At 68.0% G+C, this 15899-nt stretch overlaps 3 protein-coding genes and 1 non-coding gene across 10 annotated transcripts; 2 read left to right on the top strand and 2 right to left on the bottom strand.

Annotated features, from left to right (window-relative positions):
- Positions 1-131: 131 nt before the first annotated feature.
- Positions 132-9614, bottom strand: MCRIP2 (MAPK regulated corepressor interacting protein 2). Of its 7 annotated transcripts, none has more exons than XM_049111590.1 (5): positions 9353-9614; positions 2034-2169; positions 1069-1196; positions 733-834; positions 132-505 (listed from the first exon to the last, which is right to left on the bottom strand). In XM_049111590.1, exons 1-5 carry the CDS (start codon positions 9597-9599, stop codon positions 435-437), a joined length of 684 nt encoding a protein of 227 aa, XP_048967547.1. In that variant the 5' UTR covers positions 9600-9614; the 3' UTR covers positions 132-434. The 7 variants fall into 7 exon arrangements, 5 of the variants coding, with proteins under 5 accessions (XP_048967547.1, XP_025272954.1, XP_025272952.1 ...); XM_025417169.3 differs by lacking the exons at positions 2034-2169; positions 9353-9614 and adding exons at positions 4774-4891; positions 4965-5121 and having other exon boundaries at positions 768-834; XM_025417167.3 differs by lacking the exons at positions 2034-2169; positions 9353-9614 and adding exons at positions 4774-4891; positions 4965-5121.
- Positions 9615-9674: 60 nt separating this feature from the next.
- Positions 9675-9745, top strand: TRNAG-CCC (transfer RNA glycine (anticodon CCC)). The gene has a single exon. It is a non-coding gene; the product is annotated as a tRNA-Gly (tRNA).
- Positions 9746-10079: 334 nt separating this feature from the next.
- Positions 10080-11716, top strand: METTL26 (methyltransferase like 26). The gene is made up of 6 exons (XM_025417165.3): positions 10080-10372; positions 10450-10612; positions 10732-10791; positions 11164-11231; positions 11334-11412; positions 11491-11716. The coding sequence occupies exons 1-6, from the start codon at positions 10176-10178 to the stop codon at positions 11536-11538; spliced, it is 615 nt and encodes a 204-aa protein (XP_025272950.1). The 5' UTR covers positions 10080-10175; the 3' UTR covers positions 11539-11716.
- A 427-nt stretch (positions 11717-12143) lies between these two features.
- Positions 12144-15777, bottom strand: WFIKKN1 (WAP, follistatin/kazal, immunoglobulin, kunitz and netrin domain containing 1). The gene is made up of 2 exons (XM_025417161.3): positions 14284-15777; positions 12144-13700 (listed from the first exon to the last, which is right to left on the bottom strand). Exons 1-2 carry the CDS (start codon positions 14677-14679, stop codon positions 12222-12224), a joined length of 1875 nt encoding a protein of 624 aa, XP_025272946.1. The 5' UTR covers positions 14680-15777; the 3' UTR covers positions 12144-12221.
- Between the last annotated feature and the right edge of the window lie 122 nt (positions 15778-15899).

The following is a 15899-nucleotide window of genomic DNA, read 5'->3' on the forward strand; positions in this document are numbered from 1 at the left end:
CCGAGGAGAGGCCGCGGCCGGCGGGCCCCGGGAGGCCGGAGCTGGGCGGAGCGGCAGCCCCGAGGCAAGGAGGCGCGGCCTAGCTCACGCGGACCTTAACCCCCACGCGCCAAGGAAAGGCCACTCACAAGGGCAGTTTTTCAACTTTATTAGCCTACAGCTCCTCCCTGCCGGCCGCAGGGGCTGGTCCCTGGGCACAGTGAGCAGAATTGAGGTCAGATTCGGCCCCCGGCAGCGTGGCACAGCTCGTCCAGGGGCTCAGCAGGTGCAAAAGTCCGAATGCTGGCACTTCAGGTGTGGCCGGCTCCTGGCCAGACTTGGGGTGAAGCGCGGCCTGCCTCGGCGGCAAAACGGGGCGCCACGGTCTTCTCCTGGCGAGGGGTCTGCCCCTGGGCAGGGCTGAGCCCTGCACGGCAGCATTCCTCACAAGGCAGCTAGGAGCAGTTCGTGATCCTGGCCAGGAACTGCTGCGCCCACCACTCGTCCAGGTCAATGGGCACAAAGTCTGTGGGCAGAGTAGAGGGCTGGGCAGTGATGCCGCCTCCCGCATCACTCAGCATCTCCCCCTTGGAGCTGACCACAGGCCCCTCACCCAGACCCTGAGGTAGCAAGCAGTAGGAAAAAGCAGGTCAAGTTCAAGGGCCCTCCCCAACCCCCTAGGGCTAGAACCCAGCGGTCTGGTCAGGGTTGGAGGGAGTGGAGGGGACTCCCTGAGAGCAGGGGAGGGCTCACTCTGCAGCCGGGGGTTGGGGGTCTTCTCCACGTACTGCACAGGCCTGGGCCCACTATGGCCAGTGGGGCCACTGCCCAGCTGCTGCTCCACTTGCTGCCAAGCTGTGGGGAGAGGGCAGTCGGGCTGAGCCAGGCCCCCAGTATCCTGTCTCCCGCCCAGGGCTGGGTGGCCACCCTGGACCCCAGCCAGGAAGTGGGAGTAGGAAGCCCACCGGACCGTCATGGGACACACAGGGGGATGGCTTAGGAAGAGCCAAGACCTCCAGTTACTTTGAATCAGGTCACAGTGGGGAAGAGGAACAGGCCCCAGGCCCCAGCCTCAGGCCTCGACACTACCTTCGGACACAAACCGGACGTTTTCCTCATGGGCCAGTGTGTAGGTCTCTTGGGCTCCCTCAAGGGACGGAGACGTGGCAGGGGGCCGCCGGCCGTTCACCCGGTTAAACACAAGCCTTGGCCCCGAACTGCGGAGGACGAGCTGGTCAGCAACTGTCCTATGCCCTGGTGATGCCTGGCAAAGCTCCAAGAGCAGCTTCAGCCCCCCCCCCCCCCCCCCCCGCCCACCATGCCAGGCCAGGCCCAGCCTGGGCACTTCCTTGAACTTCAAGGCAGCTGCTGCTGCAGTGGTGGCCGAGGCCTCTCTCCTGCAGGCCCAAGCCCTGGGCAGCTTGATTCACACCGGCCCTGTGTCCAGACCCCCAGCAGGGCTCCATGCTCAAGGCACACAGGTGCTCCTCCACGGGTCTCTCGGGCACCCCTACTGCACCTGCACCCCACCTCCTCAGGACCAGCCAGGCCTCCAGCAACCCATGTTCTGGTATGAGCTACAACCGGACCACTCCGACCCAACCACAATTGGCCAAGCACAATTCGAGGCCATCTTCTCCCCCCACAGAAGCTTCTCCATCTCACCAACGTCCCCAGTGTGGAAGGACCCAAACAAGAAACAGGCCATCTGTACCCTTCCCGCTTCCTGGCTGCCTCAGGCTCCATGGGGACGAGCCCTAGGTGATGGTCTGACCAGACAGCACTTCGCCACTGAGTGGGGAAGCTGTGACTTCAACCCCAGCCCATCCCTGCAGGTCCCAGACGAGGCCACACTCTTGCCCAGGGGGTGGGAATGCCGAGTGAGGAGATGGGATGTCCAGGGAGCCGCTGGGCCTGTGTCAAGGATCAGAGGGCAGTGGGGGGGGTGGGGGGTCCCAGGGCAGCGATGGGCTGTCCCTGCTGGCGGCAGCAGCCTAGCCCTGCACACACAAAGCCCAGGATGGGGCCGTGGAGGGAACGGGGCCCACACCTACAGCAGGAGGTGGGAGCCGGGAGTCCTGGGCTGCACGTGCCACTCCGCCAGGCACTCGCGGTCCCGCCGGCCTGCTCGCCTTCCTGGGCTCAGGTGCCCCACCGCCGCTCGGGGGTCCTCCTTGGCTGAGAGGGGCACTAAAATAAAGAGGAGTGTCTTGAGGGGCACCTCCCGCCAGCTCCAGGCCAGCGGAGAAAATGGGGAGGGGGGGGCTCCACTCAGGCTGCACCCACCGGAGGGTGGGCAGCTTTGTCCTCAGCTCGGACAGCCCTTGCCTGCCCCCCGCCCCCCAGCCGGCAGACTCCACCAAAGTGCAGGCTGGACATCAAAAAGGGTGAACAAAAGGGAATTGCAGCCATGGGCTGTGCATCACGGGGACCAAGGTGGCGGCCTGACCCGGCTGAGCAGGGGCCCCAGCAGGCAGGCACCCCCTAACCCATAAAGGATCCTCCAGGGCCCTCTGGATTCAAGGGCACTGGCTCAAGTGTGCACCTGTGGCTGAAGGCCACACTGTGCCCGCTCAGGGAGGCTGCCTGGAGGCAGGCTTGGTGTCCCTGGTCAGCACCCATTTGGGCATCCTCGCACTCGGCCTCCTCTCTGACCCCTAAGGTAAACGGCCCACCCATTCCCAGCCCAGGGCCCTGAGCTCAGCAGGGAAGTGACCCGCCCAAAGTCACATGCTGTAAATGGGCAGTAGTCCCAGAACTGAACTGCACACCTGCCCGACCTCAAGGCCCATGACTAGAGCTCCCAGGCCACCTCCCGGACCTGCTCTCCTGACCGTGGGGCGGGGGGGGGGGGGGGGTGTCACACGGCGCCATTTTATCTTCTTCCCAGCAATGGACATGACCTCCACTATCCTCTGCTGTCCCACGCTGGGAGCAAGAGCCGCTGAGCCACAACCCCAGCCTGCGTAATTAGCAGGTCAGCTGCTTGGCCGGAGCACCTAAAAGTGCACCAGGCACCAGGTGTGGGGGATGCAGCGGGGGCCCAGACACCCCCTCTCATGAGCAAGTCAGGGTGAGGGGTGCTGGGTAGTAAAAAACCACTACCGAGGAAAAACTAGAGAAGGTGGATAGGAAAGCGGGTGGAGCCCTTTTGGAGGGTGGCCCCCTGGGAAGGCTCAGGGGGGAGGGAGGACCCACTGGCCGCTTTGGCCTCCCAGCAGGGTCTTTTCAAGGCCACTGGGGCTGGGAGGGGGCAGCCCCGGAGGAGGGTGTGACCTCAGAGGGAAGGGGTGTCTGTTCACGCCCCAGGGAGGCGCAGAAGGCCCCCGGGCGCACAGCACTGCGGCAGGCTGGGCCTTGCACTCCCGTAGGCCGGGCTTGTGGGCACCCTCCCGACCTGGCAGGCTGCAGTGTGTCCAACTGGCTAAGGGCCAGCGGAGAGGGCAGGCGAGGCTCCTGGGGGCCTTAGGAGCTCTACGCATGTGCTTCCCTGGCACTCCCCAACCCTGCCACGGATACACCCTGATTTCATCAGCAACGGGACTCTGTAGAGGGAGGTGCTGTGCTTCTCCAGGTGAGAGGGTGGGGGGCACCCTGGACCACTCTGCTCCCGGGTTCTCTGCCCGGGTGAGCCGTGGTGGCTCTACACCTAAGTGTGCTTTGCTCTGCTGGGCAGTGGGGCAGCCGTGAGCACCAAAGCCGAAATCACAAGACAATATTTTAGCACAGCCTGGGTCTCAGGAGCTGCCCCGGAGGCCCTGCTCACCTGTCTCCCCAGGGCACACCTGTGATTGGCCTAGAACGTTCCCATCACTAGGATGCAGCCTCAAAATGTCCACATGCCCCCAGCAGAAGGTCCCGGGGTAAGGGCCTCAGCCCAGAAAGATCCCCACAGGCTGCCCCCACCCACCCCCGCAGGCCCCATCACCCGCGCCCTCCTCAGCGCCCTCCTCAGCGCTGAGTCAGGGGCCCTGAGCCGGCAGCCCTATCTGCTCCCCCGCCCACAGCCTAGCCCGGGAGGCCTCAGGCCTTGTGGGCCTGGAAGAAAGCCCCGGGTCCAGGAGATGCGGAAAGTGAAACCAAAGGTCCAGAACTGAAACAAAAAAGGAACCGGCTCAGCTCCGGGGGATGGGGGCCGTTGACCTCCCCGTCAAGGTCACGTGGAGGCCAAATTGGCCAGGACTGAGACTCCTAAGGCCGGAGGCTGCATGTTCCCGCGAGGCCCCAGCATCCGTGGGAGGCCTCCCGTGGCAGCCAGGGTGCTCTGGGTGAAGGGCACAGGAGGGCGGTGCCTGGGCGGGGGGGGGGGCGGGAGGGGGGAGCCACGTGCACTTGCTCCCTCCGCAGGCTGGGCAAGGCAGGCTGGGCAAGGCCGGGGCTGGCAGCCTCCCGCGGGGCGGGAGCCAGGCGGCCTTCGGGCCAGCACCCTGGGAGGTTTTGCTCCCGCCTTCCCGGGCAGCTCGCCTCCAGCCGTGGCCTCGCCGCCCAAGGTCGCCCGGGGCACGGGAGTCGGCCGCGTGGAGTCCTCCGGTCCGGGAGCCGCTCCGCCGCCTCCGCGCTCGGGCTCCGCCGTCCCAGGGGCCAGAGTGGAGCGGGGCCTCGTGCTGTGCCGCCCGCCGGGAGGCCAGGTACCAGGTGCGACGGGGCCCGCGGCCCGCGGCCCGCAGCCCCGAGCCGCCCTCGCAGGCGGGGTCACACGCCCCGCCCCGCGCCCGCCCCGCGCATGTGGCGGGTCTCCGCGAACCTTCCCCAAGGTCAACCGCTCAGTCCCCGGCGGCCGCCCGCGCGTCTCACCTCGACAGGGGCCAGGGTCCCGGCGGCTGCGCCCGCGGGGCCGGGGGGGTCGGTGGCGCGGGCTGCCGGCATTTCAGGAGCTCGCCGAGCCGGCTGTCCACTTGCTGCTGCGGGGGACCTGCGGGCACCCGGCGCGTCAGCCGCCGCCGCGCCCCCCGCGCCCCCCGCGCCCCCGCGCCCCGCCCGCGCACCTGTGCGGCGCTGCGCCACCAGCTTGCTGGGCCCTTTGCTGATGGTGTACATGGTGCGGAGGGGCCGCCGCCCGCGCTCGCCGCTGCGCGCCCTGCCCTGCCCTCCGCCCGCGCTCCGCTCTGCGGGGCCCGGGGCGCGGCCCCTTTAACGGGCGGCCGGCGCGGCGGGAGGGGCGGGCCCGCTACACGCCCCCCGGCCCTTAAAGGGCCCGCGGCTCGGGCGGCGCTGGGGCCGCGCTCCCGGCGCCCCACGCGCAGGGCCCGCACCGGGGGCGGGGCCAGGGAGCCGGGGGCGGGCCCTGCGGCGGGCGGGGCCGGGCGGGGGGAGCCGCGCTCGCCGCAGGTCCGGGAGCTGAGCGCCCACCCGGCGGCCCCGGAGGCGGTGCCCTCCCGAGCGGCGCCCCCGGGGCCTGTGGGCCCGATACCCCCTTGGGCTCCACGGAGGCCGCTCCTCGTCCAGCATCTGGTCGCGTCCGGTCCTTACCATGCCCACCGGCGCCCCAGGAAGCGGCCCACCCACAGTGGGGCTCTGCGATCCGCTCCCGCGCCGCCGCGTCCACGGGGCCCGGCCCCGTCTGCGAGCTGTGCCCCAGGGCGCCGTGGGGTCCCGGGGCCCAAGCAGCCCGGCTCCCCCCACGCCGCGAGCAGATTGCGCAGGGGGGCGGGGCGTGACGGCAGGAAGAACTCCCTCCCCACCGCCCGGGGCAGTGTCCCTCCCCAGCGCTCCCCAGGCACCGAGTGGGGGCGGTCCCCAGGCCTGCTCAGCTCCTCCTCCGCGGGCTTGCAGTGGGGCTGGGCTGGGGCAGGCCTTCCAGCCTGAGGGGAGTGAGGGCTGCCCCCCAGGCAAAAAGCACGTACGGCGAGTGCTGGCCTGAGCAGGCCCCCCGGCAGGGCGCAGCACTGCCTCGGCTCACCTGTGCTGGCCCTTGGCCTTGAGCGCGGCTCCAGCTCCCACGCCCCCAGGAGGAGAGGCGCAGACGGAAGGGCCCCCAAGGTGACAAAAGCTCTGAGAGCACCTGCTCCCTCGGGCACAGCCCCGGGCCTGCAGGGGCCTCCAGGACAAGACTAGGGCCCGGGATGGGCGAACAGGCCCTGCCTGCAGGCCAGGCGTAAGGTCAAAGGTTGGATCCAAGGACGCCTGGGTGGGTCTACCTTCGGGTCAGGGTCTGGTCCCAGAGTCCTGGGTTCAAGTCCCATATCAGGTTCCCTGCAGGAAGCCTGCTTCCCCTGTGTCTGCCTCTCTCTGTGTCTCTCATGAGTAAAATCCTCATAAGAAAAAAAAGGTTGGGTCCAGAGCCCTGAGCTCAGGGGAGAAGCAACTGAGCACCAGTGATGCTGGCAAGTGGGAGGAATGTGGGGGTGCGCACATGCCCAGGGGTCCACGGGATAGCTGATGGAGGAGGAAGGGGGGTGCAGACAGTGACGGCCCTCTCCCCCAGAAGGGCCTTCCCGCAGCACGCCTCCTGGGTCACACCCTGGCCTGGGGGTCTGACCTTCCCCACACTACAGAGCCCTGGAAGGCAGGTTGGTCATGAAGCCCCTGCAGGAGCCAGTAGGCTTCCCCACGGCTGGAGAGATTGGGAAGATTGGGAACCTAACCCCGAGCTGGAGCAGGGACCTGGGGGTGGGGCCTCCCCCTCCCCCGCCCCAGGCAAGCAGGAAGAGAGGCAGGCAGGGTGAGAAAAGGCCTTGGTGTCCCAGACCCCAATTATCATAATAAAAATAGTGTTTTCCTGTCTTTCTGAATACGACACTAAAACCCTATCTGAGAGAGAAGAAAGTGGTTTCATTCTAAGTTTCTCCTTCTGAAATCCACGCCCTCAGCAACCCAGACTGGAGGACCGGCCTCTGCCAGTGGAGGGGGGGCCAGCGGACCCTAAGGAAAGGTGCGGCTGCGGGCTCCCGCTGCCGTCTTCAGGGATTGCTTCACCATTCCCAAACCCAAGTGCGCTAGGTTGAGTGGTGGCTCCAAAAATACGTCTACTGGGGACCTCAGAATGTGACCTTATTCAGAATAAAGGTCTTTGCAGATGTAACTCAGGCAAGGTTTCATGATAAGGCCATCCTGGACCAGCATGGGCCCTAACTCCAGTAACGTGTCTTTGAAGGAGAAATGAGGGGGATGTTTGGACACAGGTACAGAGAAGACTAGGTGATAGTGGACGCAGAGGTGGCCACAGGCTGGACAGTGCCTGCAGCCTCCAGCAGCTGCACACGGTGACAGAGCGTCTTCCTGGAGGACCTTGGGAGGGAGCAGACCACTTTATCTTGCACTTCTGGTCTCCAGAAGTATGGGGAAATAAACTTCTGTTGTTTCAAACCACTAGGTTTGGGGCGCTTTGTCACGGCAGCTGTAGGAAGCCAGCGAATGAGGCGCAGTGGCCGTGGGCAGCCGGGCAGGGGAGCTCCTGTGTGCTCACGGTGCGGGTGGACACTCACTGGAGGTGGCCCGGCCAGTACCCTGCACACAGGGCTGGAGGAGGCTCCGGAGGGCTGCATGGGAGCTGGGCTTCCCCTCAGGAGAAAAACTCCAGGAGGCCATGCAGCACAGGCCGTGGGGGGGGGGGGGGGAGACATTCCCAGGCGCCCACTGTCGCAAGTTCACTGCGAGTCCCTGGCCCTCCCAGAGTCCGACAGACATCTGGAAAATGTGTGTACAAGTAGTCACACGCGTGTGCAAGTACTCACACACTGCAGACACCGAGGGCCAGGCTTCTCTGGCTGAGCTTGGGGGGGCGTGTTGTGCGTGGGTAGCTCGCGCAGCGTCCAGCCCACAGTGACCAAAATGTGGCAAGTGCTGGGGGGGGGGGCGGAGCAGGGGAGGAGACCTGCTGAGTATGTAGGTCTCGCCCGAGGCCCGAGGCAGGGCCATAGGACCCGGGAGCAGGAGACCGGCCCATTGGGTTTGAGCCTGAGGTAAAGTAGAGCAACACTGTGCACACAACACGGGCACCGACGCGTGGGGTGTCCGCAGCCAGCCATCCTCCTCCTCCGCGGGCACCCAGCGGGCATCCTACGATTTCACTCAGTCCTGACACTGCTCAAGGGCAGGCCCCGGGACTGAGGGCCTTGTCCCACGAGCCCACCCCCACCTCAGAGGCCACCCACAGGTCCAGGCTGTCAGCCTGCTGCTGGCCCCCCAGCTGTAAGTCGGGGTTCTCACGACCCCCTTCTCCGGCCGTAATTTGCTGGGACGGTGGGGATCCCTGGGTGGCGCAGCGGTTTGGCGCCTGCCTTTGGCCCAGGGCGCGATCCTGGAGACCCGGGATCGAATCCCACGTTGGGCTCCCGGTGCATGGAGCCTGCTTCTCCCTCTGCCTGTGTCTCTGCCTCTCTCTCTCTCTCTCTGTGACTATCATAAATAAAAAAAAAAAAAAAAAAAAAAAATTTAAAAAAAAATTTGCTGGGACGGCTCACAGACGTCGGGGGAACACCTCACTTAGGTTTCCTGGTTCATCGACTTGGCAACAGCAGATGAAAGACATCCATGGGGGGGCTGGGGGGTGGGAAAGGGGCGTCGAGCTTCCAGACCCGCCCCTCCCGGCACCTCCACGTGTTCCCACCCGAGGCTCCCAAACCCCTGCACCTCGGGCTTCTGCAGAGGCCCCATGGTTGACCAAGGCGCTGGTGCTGGGCGGGGTGTGCACCCTTCTGATCACCAGCCCACAAGCTCCGAGAGTCATGTGGTCGGTGTGAACCCAGGTAAGGGGGCAAGGGGCTTGTTCGGAACCACCGCACAGGCTGCTCACAGCCTCCGCAGGTCGAAGGGTACAGGGAACTCCCGGCCCCGCCGACACACCAGGTGGAGGGAAGCACAACGTGATTCATGCAAGGAAGCTCTGGGCTGGGAAACGGAAAGCCCACGGTAGGGTGGTCAGGTGCACAGTGCCGGGGACGCCTGGAGGGGGAGGCCCGTCCAGACCAGCCAAGCCTACACCACCTCCCCACCCTGCGCTGCAAGCCCGCCCCCCTCGCCCGCCCCAGCCCACACCCCGGCCCCTCCCCGGCGATCACGGCTAAGCCTGCGGCGGGCCCATCCTCTGAGCTCCGGCCAGAGGGACGTCGGGTCAGGGGGGCTCCTTGAAGGACCGCACAGGGCAGGTAAGCTAGCCCCCAGCCTGCACGGCAGGGCCTGGGACACAGGGGCCCGAGGCTGACAACAGGAAGCACCCCTGGACATCAGATAGGGTCCCGGCTTGATCCGCGGGTCACCGACCCCCTCACGACGTCCCCGAAGCCTGGGCTAGCGCCGGTCAACTCGGAGTCACGGGGAAGCCCCGAGCCCCACGGGGTCCCCGCTGCAGGCCCGCCTCCGCCCCGCCCCCAGCTAAACCCCGCCCACCCGGTACCCGGTCGCGGCCACGCCCCCAGCGAAAAGCCCCGCCTACCAGGAACCCGGCGGTGGCCAAGCCCCACCGCCTCCGACCGCCCGGGGTTGTCATGGTTTCCAACGCGCAGGCGCGAATCCAGCCTACCCCCTACCTCCGCTCCGTGCTCTGTAGTGCTGGAGGCCCAACCGACACCTCTAGTCTCCGCTCCCGAACGCGGACCCGGCGCTCCCGCCCCCGCCCCGCCTCCGTCCGCGCCGGCCGACTGCCAGGCGTCCCGGCGGCCTCCCCGCGGAGCAGCGCGCATGCGCCATGGTGCTTCTGCGCGCGGAGCGGTTGCATCACAATCCCTTAGGTCTCGGGGGCGCCCTGATTGCTAACAGCGCCGCTGGTGTAGTGGTATCATGCAAGATTCCCATTCTTGCGACCCGGGTTCGATTCCCGGGCGGCGCATCAGTTTTCTTTACTTTTTTCTTTCATTCTCCTTATCTCAACAAACTAATTTGAACTAACGACACCGATTTCAAAAGGAAAGAAAACCAGAAACGACGAAACACCCATTTCGGTGCTGAGCCAACGAAGTGGTTTCAGAGAAAGGGAGAATGACACGCGCCCTGAAGATACCGGGGCGTCCGTGGGCCCCTGGGTGCGGAGCCGACGGTCACCCGTAAGCCAGCGCCCCCAGCACACGGCCCGGCGCGCCCCCCGGGGCTGCGGGCCCTTTAAGTTCCCAGCAGGCCTCGCGGAGCCGGACTACGACTCCCGGCGGGCCGCGCGGCGCCGGACTACGACTCCCGGCGGGCCGCGCGGCGTCGGCTCACGGCTCCCGGCGGGTCTCGGGGTGTCGGACTGCGGCTACCGGCGGGCCGGCGGAGCTGCTGCGATGCTGGTGGCGGCGGCGGCCGAACGGAACAAGGAGCCCATCCTGCGCGTGCTACGGCAGTACATGGACCCGGCGCAGCGCGGCGTCCGCGTGCTCGAGGTGGCCTCGGGCTCCGGCCAGCACGCGGCCCACTTCGCGCGGGCCTTCCCCCACGCCGAGTGGCAGCCGTCCGACGTGGACCAGCGCTGCCTGGACAGGTGCGGCGGGGCGCGGGCGCGGGGGCGGGGGCGTGCGGGGGGCAGGGCCCGCCCCAACCGTGTGGCCCCTCCCGCAGCATCTCGGCCACCACCCGGGCCCAGGGGCTGTCCAACGTGAAGGCCCCGCTGTACCTGGACGTGACCTGGGACTGGGAGCACTGGGGCGGGATCCTGCCGCAGTCGCTGGACCTGCTGCTCTGCATCAACATGATCCACATCAGCCCCCTGAGCTGCACGGAGGTCCGCGGGGCGGGGGCGGGGCGAGCCCCCCTGATCGCGGGCACCCCCTTGGTGCAGGGGAGGGGGCGGCGGGCCCGCGGGGTCAGGTGCGAGACCGACGGCGCCTCCCTCACCCCCAGGGGCTCTTCAGAGCCGCGGGACATCTGCTCAAGCCCAAGGCGCTGCTGATCACCTATGGGGTGAGTGCTCCTGCCAGAGACTGGGGGCCTCCCCCGCGGGTGGGCCCTGACCGGGTCCTGGCCCTCCCGGCCGTCCTCCTTCCTGGACTCCCTCCGTTGGGTCTCCTTGTCTCAGTGGCCTTGTCCCCTGCCTGTCTTTAAACCGCACCCAAGGTCATGCTTCTTGAACATGGCCCTGGTCACCTGCCTGTCTCTCTGCACCCCCTTGGCTCACCAGCTGATCCTCAGCTGTCCCCCATCTTGGGGGCAGGGAGGGGTGCGTCCTTTTCGTTCTCTGGGTGCTGTGTGTGCAAAACTGCCTGTGTGTCGTCTGAGGAATGGCTGACCCCATGTCTGTGGGTGGCGGGCAGAGCCGTGTTCCCATCTCCGCAGCCCTATGCCGTCAACGGGAGAATCACTCCGCAGAGTAACGTGGATTTTGATCTAACTCTTAGATGCAGGTCAGAGCTGGGGGTGGCTGGCTGGTGTGGGGGGGAGGCGCTGGGCGACCGCCCCCGTCCCCAACTCCACGGTCGATCTCCTCCGCCTCCTCCCCACCGCAGGAACCCTGAGTGGGGGCTGCGGGACACAGCCCTCCTGGAGGACCTGGGCCAAGCCAGTGGCCTCCTGCTGGAGAGGATGGTAGGTGGGAAGGGCTGGGGGACACCGGCGACTTCCAGGGGACCAGGTCAGCTGCTCCAGCCAAAGCCTCTCCCCTAGGTGGACATGCCGGCCAACAACAAGTGCTTGATATTCCGGAAAGAGTAACTCTCTCCTTCTCTCGCATGTTTGTGTCTCCACGGGGTCCCCCTGGAACAAACCCAGATGCCAGCCCCTGCCTCCCAGGGCTGGGCCATGAGGGGTGGCCTGGACCAGTCTGGGGGCTCTTGGCCGGAGGCCACAGGGCTGCTCAGAACCTGGGAATAAAGTGTTTTCTGCTGCTCGCTGCCAGTGTCAACCCTGTGTCCTGTGGGACCAGTCCCCGTGGTGTTAGGCGGGCAGGCTGTCTCCGAGGGTTCTGTACCCGGGGCAGGAGAGGTGTGGCCTGTGGGGTGAGGGCTTGGGGGCCTCCTGGACCACGCTGCCCGGCTCGGGGGACAGAGGAGGGTAGAGGACTGAGGCGCGGCTGGGGCAGGGCTGAGCGGACCGCCTGGCAATCCTGCCACAAGAGGTGGTGCCTGTGTCAGATGGGTCAAGGCTTGGGTCATGGTTCGCGCTCCTGCGGGGAAACAGGAGGTCCCTAAGGAGGGGACGGCCGGTGTGTGTGGTGACCAGCTGGAGACCAGCTGGAGGGAGACCAGCTGGAGGGAAGGCGAGTGGGGTAAGGGTCCCCCGGGAGGACAGGCACCTTAGGCCACGAGGTCTGGAGAACACAGGCTTTATTCAGGGGGTGGGGTGGGGTGGGCGGGGCGGACACAAGCGAGGGGGTGGGGGTGCGGGGGTGCGGGGGGCTAGTCCTGGAAGCGATTCAGCAGCTCGCAGGCCTTCTTCTCCAGCAGCTCTGAGATCTTCTTGATGCGCTTCTCGCTCGCGGCGCGGATGTAGCTGCCTGCATCCAGCACGGCCACACCGTCTCGCACCTCCCCCATGATGACGAGCAGGCCGTCGCCGGCCGTCACGTTGGGGCAGGGGCAGGTCCAGTCCATGCCGCTGAGCGTCACCTCCAGGTACTTGGTGCCCAAGAACCTGAGGCCCATCTTGTCATCCTTGAGCACCTCGTCCAGGGCCACGCGGGCGATGCCGCCGCCCCCCATGTCAGGCTCCTCCAGCACCTCGGTGAGCCGCCCCACGATGGCGAAGTCGCTGCGGCACAGGCTCAGTGCCAGCTTGCTCCGCAGGCGGCAGGCCCGGCAGGGCGGCGTGCGCGGCACGGGGCAGGCGTCCTCGCAGCTCGCACGGCTCTCAAAGTTGTTGCCGTTGCCCTCACAGCCGCCGTACACGAACGGGTGGCACTGCTGCAGCAGCGGGCTATAGGCCCAGCGCGCCTCCCGGCCCTGGCAGCGGCCCTGCACGGCGGGCAGCACGCAGGCGTCGCCAGGGCCCCGGGCACAGGCCTGCTGGCACGCCTCGTACGTCTCGAAGCCCCGGCCGCCGCCGTCGCAGCCGCACACAGGGAAGGTCATACAGCCCCCGCGCTGTGGGTCGAAGTGCCAGAGGACCAGGCCAGAGGGTGCGCCGGCGCAGGCCCGCGGGTCGGGCAGGCACTCGGCTGGGGCAGAGGGTGTGGGCGCCGTGTCCCGGGCTGCGTCGCGCCGCACCACGGACAGCGGGAAGTCGGCGCGCAGCAGGCCGGCGGCATTGCGGGCGGTGCAGGTGTAGAGGCCGGCGTCCTCGGGTCGCGCGTTGTACAGCACCAGCTGCCCGATGCTCGTCACCACCACGTTGCCGTACATCTGGTCCGGCCGCATGATGAGGGTCTCCCGCTGGTCGCTCTGCTTCTCCCAGGTCACGGCGGGCGGCGGGCGGCCGCTGACGTCGCAGTGCAGGCTGGCCGTGCCGCCCTCGAACACAGCCTGCGGGGCAGGGCTGCTGTAGAGCGCTGGCGGCACGGGCGCAGCCCCGGGCGGTGGGCGGGCCGTGGTCTCGGGTGGCCCCGGGCTGCTGGGCGGCCAGCTGAGCACGTGCTTGCAGGGCACGACGCGCAGGCGGAGGCCACGCAGGCAGGCCTCGGCGTCCATGTAGCAGCGGTTGTAGTAGGTGAGGCCGTCCGAGGCACAGGTGAAGCTGGGCTCCTTTTCACAGCGGTCCCGGCAGCGGCACACGGGCTGCCCGTCCCAGATGTCGCAGTCGGAGCCCTGCTGGGGGCACGTGAAGCCCTCGCAGGAGGCGGGCGGCGCGGGCGCGGTGGGGCCACCGTCGGGGAAGCGCGCCGCCACGCAGCTCTGCAGCCCGCACACGTTGGTGCAACACTTTTCGGCAGCGGCGCAGTCCTGGGGGTGGGGGGAGTGGCTCAGTGTGCGCCCCCGGGGAGCAAGGCTGCGCCCCTGCTGCCCCCGCCCCCCCGCCTCCCCTACAGAGAGCTGGGCAGGTTTGCGGGAACTCCCCTCCCGTCCTCTACCGTCCACTATAGCTACTCTGCGGACCGTCAGGTGTGCGCGTCACGGAAGCTCTGAAGCATAGGGTCGTCCCCCCACAGAGCAGCTCTCATGGCACAGATGGGGACTCCAAGGCGGGGGGGTGGGGCGGGGGGCCCACGGGCCGCAGGGCAGGGCTGCAGGCTCAGGTCCAGGGGCGGCCCCCCCCCTCCACCCCACTGGTCCTGAGAACAGCTGCTGGTCCCCGGTGGGGGTCAGCACGTTGGGGAGTGACGGGGGCTCTTCATCTTCAAACCCGTGAAGGCCAAGACCGGGGGTGCCCCGGGGCCCCCCCGCAGCAGAGTGTGAGGAGCCCGAGCGGGGAGCCGACTCCCAGGCTGGGGCCCAGTGCAGCTGCTGGGGTCCCCCTCTGGGTGGGGTCTGGGCTTCCCCTGGGCTGGTCTGACCCCCCAGGGCGGGGGGCGGGGGCTGCGCTTACCTGGTCGCCAACGCACTCACGCTCACAGGTGCTCTGGGCATCCACCCACAGGTTGGGGCTGAGCTGGTTGGGGCACACACCCGGATGGCTCCTGGGTCCCGGCGGCAGGCTGGCCCCCGAGGTCGGCCCAAGCACGAGGAGCAGCAGCAGCAGGAGTGGCCTCGGGGCCAGCATGGGGACCGCCAGGCCGGGGGCTGGGGGACGTGACCACCAGGCCCTCCTCAGGCCCTGCCGAGCCTCCTCCCTGAAGGCATCTACCTTCCCGGGCCCCTGGCTGCTCCCCGGGGCTCTCCCCAGCCCCCGAGGGGGGAGCCCAGGGCAGAAGCTTGGTCGGGACACCCCAGCGCCAGGGGCTGGGTTAGGTCGGAGCCTCTCCAGCGTGGAGCCGGTCTGCATGTGGCGCCGGCCCCTCCCCTGCCGGGCCCCTCTGTGGTCAGCGCAGGGCAGGGGCAAGCGGAGGGGGCGGGGAGGGGCCAAGGCCCGGGAGCACAGAAGACACTGGCCAGAGGGTCACGGGGGCGGGGCGGGGCAGGGCAGGGCCCACTCTGGCGGGAGAGGCGCGTAACCGGAGCCCCTCCTCCCGCAGGCCTGCAGGCTGGATCAAAGCTGCCCGGGGCCTCCCCAGCTGGGCAGAGGAGGGGGCTGGGCTGGCCGGCCGGGGTCTCCCCAGGGCAGGTCCACCCCCGCCCCTGGGTCAGCACGTCCAGGGGAGGCAGGGGCTCGGGCTCTGCGTCTGGCCCAGCAACCAGCAGGCATCCTGTTCCCTCAGGAAGAAAATCCAACTGTTCCCTCGATCCTCAGGGTCACGACCTGCTAGCGGGTCCCGGGGTCAGGACAACCCTTTGTGCTAGTGGGGAAGCCCCTGGTGACCCGCAGCTCACAGGGACCGACGGGGACCGGGCCGCGCACTCGCCGCCCAGTGCAGGTTCCCCCACGACTGGACGAGGGGGGTTGGCCGCCCACACAGGTGGCACAGCCCTGGCCGGGGGAGCTGGGGCCTGGGGGCTTGGGCTGACGGCTCCTGGCAGCGGTGCCCCCACCAGCCACCAGTCCCGGCAGGCCGAGGTCATCCAAGCTCCCTGGGGGCTGCTCAGGCCTCTGGGAGGAGGAGCCACCCTGGGCGGGCAGGTGGGTCTGAGGCAGCCAGGACAAGGCCATGCGCCCTGCCCTTGCAAACACCCCAGGGCCCAGGCCCCACGCGCCCCACGCGCCCCGGGGCCCTGCGTCTGGCCTTGAGCCTGACCCCGAGCCGCCAAGGCAGGGAACGCACGCGGACAGGGCTCCAGGCCCAGCATGGTCCCTCGGGGCTGCAGCCGGAGGCCCGGGTCCCACCCTTGTGCTCCCCACGGCCCCAGACGGAGCAGAGCCGCGCACCAGGCCGTCTGCAGGCGGCTGCCCCGGGCCGTGCGGGTTCTCAGCAGTGGTAACCCGGGTCGTGCGCCACCCTCTCCGGCAGCACAGCGAACCTGGAAGTTAGGCCCCGTCCACACAGTCCCCCGGGGGGCAGCGGGGACTAGGGCTCCGGTCCTCCCAGCCAGGACCTGCACTGCACCCAGCGCAGCGTCACATCCACCTACCACTTGGCCAGTTACAACCAGAGGCTTTAATTTATAGAA

The sequence above is a fragment of the Canis lupus genome, chromosome 6 (assembly GCF_003254725.2).
Source record: "Canis lupus dingo isolate Sandy chromosome 6, ASM325472v2, whole genome shotgun sequence".
In the NCBI taxonomy this organism is placed as follows: Eukaryota; Metazoa; Chordata; class Mammalia; order Carnivora; family Canidae; genus Canis; species Canis lupus.

Excerpts from the sequence above, each read along its gene's own strand:
- METTL26 (XM_025417165.3), top strand. The coding sequence starts at position 10,176 with ATGCTGGTGGCGGCGGCGGCCGAACGGAACAAGGAGCCCATCCTGCGC. Across the intron at positions 10,373-10,449 it reads GACCAGCGCTGCCTGGACAG|CATCTCGGCCACCACCCGGG; the intron begins GTGCGGCGGGGC and ends CCCCTCCCGCAG. Across the intron at positions 11,232-11,333 it reads GATCTAACTCTTAGATGCAG|GAACCCTGAGTGGGGGCTGC; the intron begins GTCAGAGCTGGG and ends TCCCCACCGCAG.
- WFIKKN1 (XM_025417161.3), bottom strand. The coding sequence starts at position 14,679 with ATGCAGACCGGCTCCACGCTGGAGAGGCTCCGACCTAACCCAGCCCCT. Across the intron at positions 13,701-14,283 it reads GTGAGTGCGTTGGCGACCAG|GACTGCGCCGCTGCCGAAAA; the intron begins GTAAGCGCAGCC and ends CCCCACCCCCAG.
- MCRIP2 (XM_049111590.1), bottom strand. The coding sequence starts at position 9,599 with ATGCGCGCTGCTCCGCGGGGAGGCCGCCGGGACGCCTGGCAGTCGGCC. Across the intron at positions 2,170-9,352 it reads TGGCCACCGCCGGGTTCCTG|TGCCCCTCTCAGCCAAGGAG; the intron begins GTAGGCGGGGCT and ends TCTTTATTTTAG. Across the intron at positions 1,197-2,033 it reads CCCGGCTCCCACCTCCTGCT|TTCGGGGCCAAGGCTTGTGT; the intron begins GTAGGTGTGGGC and ends CGTCCTCCGCAG.